General features: G+C 40.2%; 1 protein-coding gene across 5 annotated transcripts in view; it reads right to left on the bottom strand.

Annotated features, from left to right (window-relative positions):
- The window catches only part of ZXDC (ZXD family zinc finger C), a 49128-nt gene that overhangs the window by 21204 nt on the left and 15548 nt on the right, over positions 1-12376 (bottom strand). For all 5 annotated transcript variants that reach the window (XR_012498825.2, XM_074340454.2, XM_074340455.2 and 2 more), the window contains exon 7: positions 11852-11936. Coding sequence is in view for 4 of the 5 variants with exons in the window: in XM_074340454.2 (XP_074196555.2) it covers positions 11852-11936 (85 nt within the window). In the remaining variant the exon portion in view is untranslated. The remainder of the gene's footprint in view (positions 1-11851; positions 11937-12376) is intronic.

Here is a 12376-nt window from a genome sequence, read left to right as displayed (position 1 = left end):
GTCACGAGTCATCTCATTAGACCAGCATGAACAGCATAGCTCTCTTTCATGTGGCAAAGCCAAACATACTTTTTGTTAAACAGAGGCCCCCTCCTCACAAGGGTTAGAAACCTGCCATAGAGGGTTTTCATCTGGGCTGCCAGGTTCAGACTTCCATGCTGTCACTTCACAGCAAGGTAGGAGAACCAGAAGGGAATACAGGTGTCTACCAAGGAGACAGAAAGGGAGCCTGGACGTGCACTCAAGCAGAAAATAGCATAAGAAACCACAAGAAAGGCATAAAGTTAACAGAAACAAAAATTAAGTGACAGTTTACAGCACAGGACAGGCCTGTCTGACCAGGACCAAGAGAATCCTTGTCACCTGCTCACAGTCCAGATAAAGGACACTTCAACACACAGCCCATTCACAGAGTAAGGGTCACAATTCTTCCTAACAGGAGGAAAGAACGTCGCTGCCACCAAACCCTGCTTCAGATCTCCAGCTATGCTAGCCCTCAAAACCACAGCTTGAGTCCAGGGATAGAAACAAACCTTGGGCCTGAGGCCAGAGAAGAAGATGGTCTTGCCCATGAGTGTACCATGGTAGACACTGTGCTTAACCTAACCCGAAGGCCTCTAACCCTGGGCAGGTGAAGGTCAGCAGAGAACTAGCACGGACAGCTAGAGCAAACTCATCCCTCATCTAAAGCAAAGACCGGACAAGAGGTCCCTTACGTCAGACAGTCTGCAGTCCACCTTCCTTCCCCATCACTGGCCACATCTGCACCGCCCCCTGACACACACACTGCCCTGGTACAGTATGGGGCCCACACGGTGCAAAAAGTTCCCTGAGTGATTACAACACATTTTCCTCCACACCACCAAGGCAGTGTTTCTCCAGCTGCAGTCAAGACTCCCCATCTACACCCACCTGGGGGCTTCATGATACTCAAGTTCACGAACTACCACTTTCACGTCTAATGTCTGTATGAAGGTTACTAGAATTCCCTTCCAGGAAAAAAGTAAACAGCCACTTGTTGTAACTACCTAGTTAACTGACAGCCACACCTGGGCATTCCTACTGAATGCGGCCCTTCTGCTCTCATCATGGCAGCAATGGGAAGAAATAGGATCAACCTTGTGAGTTAGATGCCCAAAGATTTTTGTTTTAATGTGAATACACACACAGACACACACACACACACACACACACACACACACACACACACACGCGCACGTGCGTGTAATAAAAACTAGATCGCTAACTTAATTTCAGGGCTCAATTCAATCCAATTATTCATTCCAACATTCCAGCTGTGTGGAATGACCAATGGCACAAACCACAGCAGTCTCACTTCACCCTCTGCTTGCATGCCCTCCAGTGTTGGACAAGCTGGCTGTGCTAAAGTCAAGGAGCTACAGAAGGGCCCCTGCCCCATGCTGCCAGGCCCTTGCCTGTCCCTACTACTCTCATCCCCCTCACCCCTGCCCCCTTCTGGGAAGGGAAACTGATTTCTAGGCCCAGTTTATAGGCACAACATCTGGGAAGCCCTCCTAAGTGCACCGAGTACAACCCAAGAAACCTCCACTGGTGTGCTCCATCCAGGAGGTACAGCTACTCTAGTTCTATTTAAATGAGGGGACTAATATTCATTTTAAAATTACATAACTACTGTATTTTCAAGTGCAAAAAAATGATGAAAATGATTTAAAAATCCATGAACTTAACAGTCAGAAAAAAAAACCACTACCCATGCATCAGTATGTTCTACAATTTGTTTCTATACGCATACACAAATGTGTCTATAAACACACCCAGCTTTTCTTACATAGACTCAGTAAAAAATACACGAAGTGTGCAGCTTTATTGGTGGACATTTGAACTGTATTTACTGTTTCCCTGAAAAGAAGACCTAGCCGGACCATCAACTCTAATGTGTCTTTTGGATAAAAATTAATATAAGACCGGGTCTCATATTAATTTAAACACGGTAATAATGCACAATCCTGCACAGAGCAGCAGCTGGTGCATGTATGGTACCTTTACTTGGATATTTCCTTGAGGTAAATTCCAAAAATGTTATTCCAACAATATGCATATTTTTTGGTTCTTGAAACATTATCAAGTGACCCTCCAGAAATGTCACTGCATTCCCAGTGAGGCAGTCACCAACAAAGAGAATGCTCTACCTGCACACCTGTGTGGGCTCTGAGTTTCCTCATCTGTGAGGGTCAAGAGCACTCTGACCATAAAGGAGACACTTCGTTTGTCAGCCCCGTTGCACAGCGCTGGCTTATATCCTGTATCTGTTTTCCAACAGGAGTGACCATCTTTCTTATTATTGCTGTTTCTGCTCATTTAGAAACCTTTCCATGTTAAGTGATCTTCAGGCCCATACTTCTGCTTCCCTATGGACATTCATACCCTCCAAGCAGTGAGCAAGCTGGGGAGAGTGACCTTGGTGCAATACCATGGCTCCGTTGCAGAAGGGCCCAAGAATAAGTCTCACCTTAGAAGATTATTGTGAAGATTCAATATGAGCTAACATATATAAAACAGACAAGAGAACAAAGTGTTGGCTATTACACCTCTCCATGCTTTAAAGAAACCTAAACCTCTCATCTTCATTCTTTATCCTGTAAGGAACTTTCGGATTTTTATCTCCCAAAGGCCATCACTCATTTCACACCTTTATACACACAGAGGGGTGTGGTCTTAGGTCTGTGTCTTAGTGTGCATCACTGGTGTCTGGGCCTGCCTCTCAACCACGGTTCGACTCCTGCAAGGGATGGGGGGCTGTGCCCCCCGCAACTAACAACACCAACTGGACCTGGAGCTGAACTGCGCCCTCCACAACTACGATTGAAAGGACAACTTGACTTGGAAAAAATCCTGGAAGTACACACTGTTCCCCAATAAAGTCCTGTTCCCCTTCCCCAATAAAATCTTTAAAAAGTATATATATATATCATGACTTTCTTCTCTCATACCCCCACAGCTGTCAGCAAATCTTGTTGGCTCAACCTTGAAGACAGGCCCAGAATTTACCTCTCCACACTGCTCAGCCACCAGTCTGACCTCAGCTACTCTCATTCTTGCTGGAGGGCCACAAGAAACCCGTCCTTTGCCCCCCCCTTTTTTTCACAATGATCCCTTTAAAAATATGTCACTTTTCTAGTTATGCCTCTAACGTTTTCTGATCTGACTCTGAGTGAAAGCCAGTTGTGACAATGACCTTGAGGATATAAACAGCCTGGCGTCCCACCAGCTCTGTTTCCCAAAAACTCTCCCCTGGGCTGTGACTCTGGCAACAAAGACCTTTCCACTGACAGCACCCTCCAACTTCAGGTGCTCACCAGGAGTCCTCTGCCCAGATCTGTCCTTGTAGCTCCCTTCCTCACCTCCTCTATGTGTTATGTTCTCCATGAGGCCTCGGTGTACCTTTTTAGAAATGGAAAAAATCACAGACCCCTTTCCTTGTTTTGTTCACATTTACCATTTGATTTGCTGTTTTTCTTCATCAAATGTTCCAACCCCACCCCCCAGTCAGAAAGCAAGCAGTGGTGCCTATATTGTTTCCAGCATACAGCAGGGATGTGTTATCAGAAGGAACGAGATGCTCTGTCTTCTCTCAGTCAAGTTCTGTGTCTCCTCCATTCTGGTCCTGATCACTTGTGAAATTTCCTCCTGGATATTTTGTAATTTTTGTTGCTATTGTGAATGAGGTATTTTCTCCATTGTATTTCCTAAGTAGCTACTGCTACCACACAGAACACTTCTGATGGTTATACATTTATTTTGTAAGTGGCCACTTAAATATCTTTTTTAAGTTCTAACCATTTTTTAGTTGATTTTTTTGGGTTTTCCAACAATCAAATTATATCTAAGTATTGTTGGTCTCCTCCCTATAATTCTATCTTATGTCTCTTTCTTGCTTTATTTCAATGGCAAAAACCTCCAGAACAATGTTAAAGGGTAATAATGGTAACAAAAGGAATTCTTGCGTGCATGAAGAATACCCTTGATAACTCACCATTAAGTATGATGTTGGCTCTTGGTTTAGGTTACAGAATCTTTATTACATTCTTATATCCATCAGTAATAAATATAAATTTTTTAAATAAATACAGAATCTGTTGGGAAAATAACAAAAGTTCTTAACCAACCTATTGTGATAAACCAAGTAACAGACTGCCAAACATTAAATCATCCTCAAGCTACGGGACTAAAGCACATTTGGTCAGATTATTACTCGTAGATTAAATTTATTGCCAGATCCTATATGTGTTTTGACAACATTTCCATCAGTTTTCATAATTGTCAATCTGCAGATCTCCTTTTTGGGGGTATCCCTATCAGGCTTTGGTATCCAGATAATGGGAGTTTCTTATTTTCCACAAAAGCTCTAGAACAGCGGCTTACTACACATGTTGCATGGACAAGTAGAATCTGTATAATCAACGGGCAAGCATGAGACTGAAATACTAACTTCATCCAGAGCTGCTGATCAGTTTTTAATGATTTATTTTCCTGGAAAATTGTGCATTTTGTTGTTTGCAAGCACTCCAATTTATTAACATATAGTTTACATGATATTTATTTATTTTTCCATTGAATCTGTGAAATTCACTTATGTTTTCTCTTTTTTCTTGGTAAAATTGCTTAGATAGAGGTAGAAAAGGACAGGCTAGGGGCTAAATCCACTTAAGGATGTTTTGTTTGGCCCACAGAGAATGTTATTTTTAAATCTGCATAGGTTTGTCATATTTAAGCATTCAAAATCCAGATTTCTGAGTCTTCTTAGGTTTGTTCTTTTTCCATCTTGAAATAATAGCTTATTCCACTTAGCTTCCTTTGTCTGATTTAATAGGAAGGTATGCACAGTATAAACACATCTGGCTTCAGCCACATCCCCTACCTTTCATCCATAAAAGTAGCTTAGATTCAGAGTGCTTGTAAGCACTTTACCTGTATTATTTCACTGTACCCAAGAATCCGATGTAGGTGCTTTTATTACCATTTTCACAAGGAGAAAACGTAAGCACAGAGAAGGTGCTTGCTCAAGAGTTCAAATTTATAACCACATGACTATTCATTTTTTCTGTATTTGTCATTCGCTTTTATTTCTTCTTTTACCCAAGAGTTTGGCAGGTTTTCTTTTGTTTTCCAAGTAATTTTTACTTTCTATCTTACATTATGGTCAAAAACATATACCGTCAGGCTGGGTTTTTTTGCCTAACGACTTTGTAATGCTTTTCCTGATGGCCTTATTTGTTCAATTTAATTTCTATAAATATGCCATGGTCATAGAGTACGATCTATTGAAACAACTTTATTTAATCCCACTGTAAACATCGTTCACATCTTGTTCTGCTCAATCTACAAATACTGAGTTAAATTAACCACTTTCAATATTGCTAGGTTTTTTATCTACTTCTAGATTTCCATCAGTTTTTACTTTCTATTGTTTGCTTTGTGACTCTTCATATAAATATTCATATAAACGGTCACAAGTTTTATAGTTCTTCTGTTGGGAATATGCAAACAGCAACCAAAAACAGGGAAAAATCTTCTCTGCCCCAACTGTTCTTTAAATTACATGTGCCTTGGGGCTCAGTTGGTTAGAGCGTGAGCTCTGGGCAACACGGTTGCCAGTTCGATTCCCACATGGGCCAGCGGGCTGTGCCCTCCACAACTAGAATGAAGACAACGAGCTGCCACTGAGCTCCTGGGCGGCCAGATGGCTCAGTTGGTTGGAGTGCGTGCTCTCAACCACAAGGTTGTTGGTTCGACTCCCACAAGGGATGGTGGGCTGCGCCCCCTGAAACTAAGATTGAACAACGGCAACTGGACTTGGAGCTGAGCAATGCCCTCCTCAACTAAGACTGAAAGGACAACAACTTGACTTGGAGCTGATGGGTCTTGGGAAAAACACACTTCCCCAATAAAGTCCTGTTCCCCTTCCCCAATAAAATCTTAAAAAAAAAAAAAAAAAAAAATTACATGCATCTAATACTAGTAGTAGTAATCCCTGCTTTGTGACTTTTCCTTGTTTTACTTTTTTTTTAATCTTAATTTTAACCTTCCTAAATACTTAGTTCAAGCATGTGCCTCTTCTAGACAACACGTACTTGAAATTTCACTCTTGAACTCAAAAAAAGAAAAAGTCAGGGAATCACATTCATTTACACTTTTACTGTCATGCAGACATGTATGTTCTGCTGTTTACTGTCTCTTCTAGTAAGGACTATTATTTTCTGTCCTTTCCCTGCCCTCAGAGATCAGAAAAATACACATCCATTTACAGTTCTGAAATTGGTTATAATACATACATATTTTTAAAGCTTATTTTGCTACGGCTTCAAGAATAAGTTTCTCTTTACTTTTTACATTGGGAAAATATTACTGGTTTATTGGGGTGGGGGGCACAATTTTACTTTCTATATTCAACAGGTAACTCAATGGGAAGGTTCTTGGATTTTAGAACCCCATATCATATTTTTCAACTCATTCAGATTGTACATTTTCTAAGAATTGGCAAGTGCACTTTGCATTTAACATGTTTCGTACGGCGGGGTTTAAATCCCTCATGAAGATTCTCGTGATCCGTACGCAACGTGTTAACTACACTGACAATATGAAGTCCAGACTATGTTTAAATTATTTAATTTCACTAACAGTCCTGTTACCCTGCAATGTCACTGTTCTTGGACTTATTATACCATAATCCCTTAATCACAATCCCTAAACCCAGAAAGCTCCATTACCCACATTTTCTCCAAATTTGGTGCCAAAAATAATTTTAGTAGTAACACCTGACCTGGACTCATATGAAGCTATTTATAGTTTCAGTTGATCCCATTTAAGTGAATATATTTCACTGAAGTGCCAATGCAGTAACTAGTAACTAGGCATGTTAAGAAATATAGAACATATGTACCTTATTACCATTCTAAAATGTGAAATATGCTGAATTCAAAACACAGCTGGCAGGGGTTAATATATCTATTGATATACAATGTAATAAAACATAAATACATATCCTAGCATCGTCTGCCAAGAGAGCCTGGACACAATGGGTAGCAGTGACCAACAAGCACGCGCAGCACTCAGACCTCAGTTTCTTCAACAACAGGAACACGGCTTCCTGGAGAAGTGTCAGGTTCCAGAACTAAGCCAGGGATAATACAAGAGCTTGTTGGTGCCCCAACAGTAAGTAAGTAAATAAGGAGGTGTCCCCCAAAAACACGAGGACGGGGGCATGACGAAAGGGCACAAGAATCCAACCCAACAGCTCTCAGTGGTCAAAGATGGAACAATTTGACCAGCAAAATAAATACTGATTAATACTGATTATAATATGGAGTATAATAACCTGAAGTATAAAATAAGTATCTTTGTGTCCATACTGATATAACTGAAGGAATAAATAATTCGGAGAAAGGACAGCTCTTCCTCACAGAAGAATTCTAATCAATAAATGTAAAAGAAATGAGAGAAACAGAAAATCACCTTTAAAACACCACAGTAATAATACCACAGGCAAATTCACCCTTGAGTGCTGAATTAGTGAGAGGTTGAAGGAAAAACAAGGTATCTGCAGTGTGTACCATATTTTCCCAAAAATGAGACCTAGCCGGACAATAAGCTCTAATGCGTCTTTTGGAGCAAAAATTAATATAAACCGGGTCTTACATTATAGTAAAATAAGACCGGGGAAACACTGTAGGAATGGATTAACCTTGCCCAAGGTGAGGTCTGGCCTTTACCCCAGGCTCCTAGGAAAGAATCTTAAGGTCCTTGGAATGTCCTGCCTGATAGGTGTATTTCTGTTTACCTGGGGGCCCTGGGCCACTCCAAATAACAATGTGACTTATGGCGGAGGCTTATGGCCCTGACAGCTGGACAGCAAGACTTGGGTGAACTCCTGTGTCTGCCAATACACTGTGTGTTGTCACACAGTGGGAGAAGTTAGCACCGTCTCAACTCCAGGGAGAGGCCAACTGGAAGCTTCACACTAGGAACTCTCCTGAACCCTGCCGTATGCCTCTATTCCCTTGGCTGACTTTATTCTGTATCCTTTCACTGCAATAAACCATAACCATGAGTTCTGAGTCCTTCTAGAAAATTATTAAACTTAAGACTGGTCTTGGAGAACCTCGAACTTGCAGCTTGGTATCAAAAGTGAGGGTGATCTCACAGACCCCTGAGATTTGCACACTATCTCAAAGTACCTATCTCAAAATAAATATTAATTACAAAGGGAAAAATAGTAACTTCACAATGGAGAAACCTGGCAGACAATACCTTAACCCAGTGATCAAGGTTAGCATCACCAGTAGTATGTTCACTGTATGTGCCTCAATACAATACAACAAGTAGGGTACCTCACTCTGGCTCCAAAAGATCCATAACCTCAGTATAATCAAGAAAAAGTATCAGAGACACCCAAACAGTAACATTCCAGACTATGGGACCTACACTCTTCAAAAGCATCTCGAAAGGCAAGGAAGGGTTGAGAAACAGACAGACTAGAGGAAGCGAAGGAGTTGCAACAATCAAATGTAACATGGGATCCCAGATGGGACACTGAAACAGAAAAGACACCAGTGGGAAACTGGTCAAATCTAAATAAAGCTTGCAGTCCACGTAATAGGATGGTGGCCATGATCATTGAGTTAACTTCGGTAAATGTGCCATAATTGGGGGAAAATAAGATGAAGGGAGGCTGGGTGAAGGGTACCACAACAGAGGACACAAATAGGCGACAATACGTATGGAATCCTGCCAACAAGGGAAGCATTCTTCTGCAACTCTAAAATTCTAGCAAAATAAAATGTCAGGGGGTGGGAAGGAGGAACACTGTTAGCCCCAAAGATTTTAGAAAAGGTATTGTGGGCCTTTATTTATATTCCTCTATCTCTCTGCTGGTTACATTACTTCAAGAAGGCTTTTCAAGGATGTTACAAGTGGCAAAATGTGACCCTTCGCACTTACACGAAAATTCTTCTACTGCCTTCATATATGAAGGCTAAATACTTGGCAGGTTCCAGATTTCCATTTCCCACAAGTCTACAGAATGTTTAAATCAACACGTGTGTAAAAACATTTTGACCACTATTGGAAGATATTAAGAAACCAGCTCATTATTTTGAAGAGTGATAAACAGAAAGATTTGGACATTTATCCTGACTTTCCTATATGAACTGTACTTCAGGGTAAAGGATTGATGAGAAATTGCTCTTTATAGAAGTATTCTAGCTAGTAATGAGAAAGAAATGACAGAATATCCTTTCTGCAACCCCTAAGGAAGTAATAGATCCAGTCACTGGTCATCGATGGCTGCTAACAACACAGGACAGACCACCAGACATCAGGGCCCTCTAGAAGAGCCTCCCACCTCCTGCAAAGGAGTTTTGCTAACCCCACACCCCCAAGAATCAAACTTCAAGTAGGTCAAGCCTATAGATGTATGAAGTGTGATCAAACAATACAGTGAATATTTAAATTTTAAAAATTTATTAAAGCAAGACACATTGCCATTAATCCCCTTCAAAATACACTCCCCCTTACTTCGAACACACTTATCCCATCGTTCTTGCCACTTGCTGAAGCAGTTGAAAGTCCTCTTTCGTGAGTGTCTTTAGTTGCGATGTCACGGCTGCCTGGATGTCCTAAATCATTTTGACTTTGGGGAAGAGCCATAAGTCAGAGTGCCAGATCCAATGAATAAGGTGGATGAGGACACAAAGTAATGTTTTTATTTGACAGAAATTGCTGTATACCAGAAGCGATGTGTGACACAGAGTGTTGTCATGATGGAAGATTTACGGCACACTTTAAAACATACCTTCTCTCAACTGTAGCTCACACCTGACTGACTGCACTGAACAAGTTGAAACTTGTCACACACTAAAGTTCAATGCGCCGCTTCCCATACTGAAGATCCCTGCCTTTCCGCTGAATGGCACTCAGCAGCAGCATTCACCATATTTTGTGATCACATGTGGTACATGTCACTGCTGTGTGGTAATTTCTGTCAAATAAAAAAAATTGTGTCCTCATCCACCTTACTCACCAGATCTGGCACCGTGCGACTTCTGGCTCTTCTCCAAAGTCAAAATGACCATGAAAGGTAAACATTTTGAATCATTTCAGGACATCAAGGCAGCCATGACAGCGCAACTAAAGACACTCACGAAAGAGGACTTCCAGAACTACTTCAGAAAGTGGCAAGAATGATGGGATAAGTGTGTTTGAAGCAAGGGGGAGTATTCTGAGGGGGATTTATGGCAATGTGTCTTCTATTGTAATAAATTTTTTTTATTTAAACATTCACCATAGTTTTGATCATACCTCATAATTACTAACTTATAGGAAACACAAAAAACAAAGGGACCTGTTAAACTACACCACAGTGATGCAATCAGCAAAATCCACCCTGGCCAGAATATTCAACAAATATATGGGAGACAGATGGAAGGAGAAACCTGTAGATGTAAAATAGACTTATCATGTCAACCAATAGTAATATATGAGCCTTATTTGGATTGATTCAGTTATAAAAAATATTTATGGGATTTGAGACAACTAAAATTTAAACACTTGCTAGATATTGATAAAGGAAATACTGATAAATTTTTAATGAACCAATAATAGTATGATTAGTATGTGACTGTTTTTTTAGTGTCCTCATTTTTTTTAAAGATAATGCTGAAATATTTACAAAAACTATAAAAATAATGTAAAACCACCTCTACAGATGTTACTCTAAAGCAATGCAATGAGTATAACGTATTATACACTTGAATGTCCGTAGTATTTTTTTTTCCTTCAAGTTGAGATTACCTATCCAGTTTAATAAAGGCATTTGGCTCCCTAATTAACTTTGCCTAATACGCTTATGTGCTAAATTCTATCATTCTTTCCACACTATTATCACCACCACCACACTTTCTTTTATTGTCTCTGCAAGTCCTATTTGGGCACTTTGTGAACCGTGGAGGTAACACTTCCTCAGTAACAATGAACACTGACATGTACGACGACATTCCTTATAGGGCAATACTTGCTTTAATATCAACAGAAAATAGGGGGTTATTATTATTTTAAAGAAAAATCCATATTATTAAGAAGAGAAAGATATAAAATTATATTGCTAATCGTACATATCCCGTGATATTTTGAAAATAAATGTTAGATAAATGAAAACGTAATTGAAATATACAAAACAGCATTAAAGAATTCGCTGTTACCTTTACAAAAAAATTTACAGTAGTTTCCTTTAAGCACTGTGGCCCCACTATTCCATTTTTAGGATGGACAGACGTATAGACGCATGTGGCCACAAACTAGCAGGACCTGTTGGGTCCACTTAGTGTTTTTTAAAAATTCAAAAAAGTTGCTGACATTTTAAAGTTAGAAGATTTCAACACAATTCTGAACTGGGCATTTGTAAGGCAACATGCCATCCAGGGGCTGGCTCTGGGGAAAGCAGCAGCCCCATCCCCAGAGTTCCCAATGCCAAGGTCAAGGACCAGTGGCCATTTAGCATCAGGTTTCCATAGCTACTTTTCTGACACATTCTGTTTTGCTCTTTACCTTGTAACAGGCACTGGAGTTTGCAACCACTAATTTTGACACTGATTTTTTAGGTAAATAAAACATCCATACTGACACTGGGGATTTTGCTAGTAACTTTTTTTTTCTTAAATTCAGATAACACTAAGGAGTTGATGAAAGGGCATTCTGAACATAAAAGTAACACAAAGAACATAGAAACACCTATGTGTTTCTTCTGTCATTAATTACGTCCAGGGTGACTCTCAGAAACCTTACTCCCCCAGCACTGCAGAACACACAGCCTCACCTGCGTTGCTCCCAGTTCCTTTCTGCTTTTTTTTCTTGGCTAGTTGAATGGCTCGGGAATCAGTTCTTGCTGAGCCCCCACTTTCCTGAGATCAAAGAAAAGTGTGTCAGTCACTTGACCCAAACAGCAAAGGTAGAGTAGCAAGGGAACTACTGAAATGTAGTAAGTCTGCTTCCTGAAAAGAGTGGAGTCCAATACTCTTTGAGAATCTCCAGCAAAGGCTCACAGAGAATCAAATGCTACATCGAATTATAGTGATAGCTAAAAGAAATCAGAATTGGAAGAGTATACATAATTTTATTATCCAGAGAAGCAAAGTTTATTCCTCCAAAGTCTAAAACATTAAAATATTTTATACAGAAACTGTTATAAAAAAAATTACATACTTCTCTGCTGTCTGAAACAAATAACCAGTCTTCCCTCAGTGATTCATGATTAATTTACTGCAGCACTTCCCAACACTGTGCAGACTATACCACATAATGCTTGTATGGCAGACCTGGGGATGTTCTATTCCATATACAT

The sequence above is a fragment of the Rhinolophus sinicus genome, chromosome 4 (assembly GCF_057876585.1).
Source record: "Rhinolophus sinicus isolate RSI-liver-muscle chromosome 4, RSI-T2T, whole genome shotgun sequence".
Classification (NCBI taxonomy): Eukaryota; Metazoa; Chordata; class Mammalia; order Chiroptera; family Rhinolophidae; genus Rhinolophus; species Rhinolophus sinicus.
Note: the sequence above shows the minus strand (reverse complement) of the source record. Positions and strands in the feature narration are given on the sequence as shown.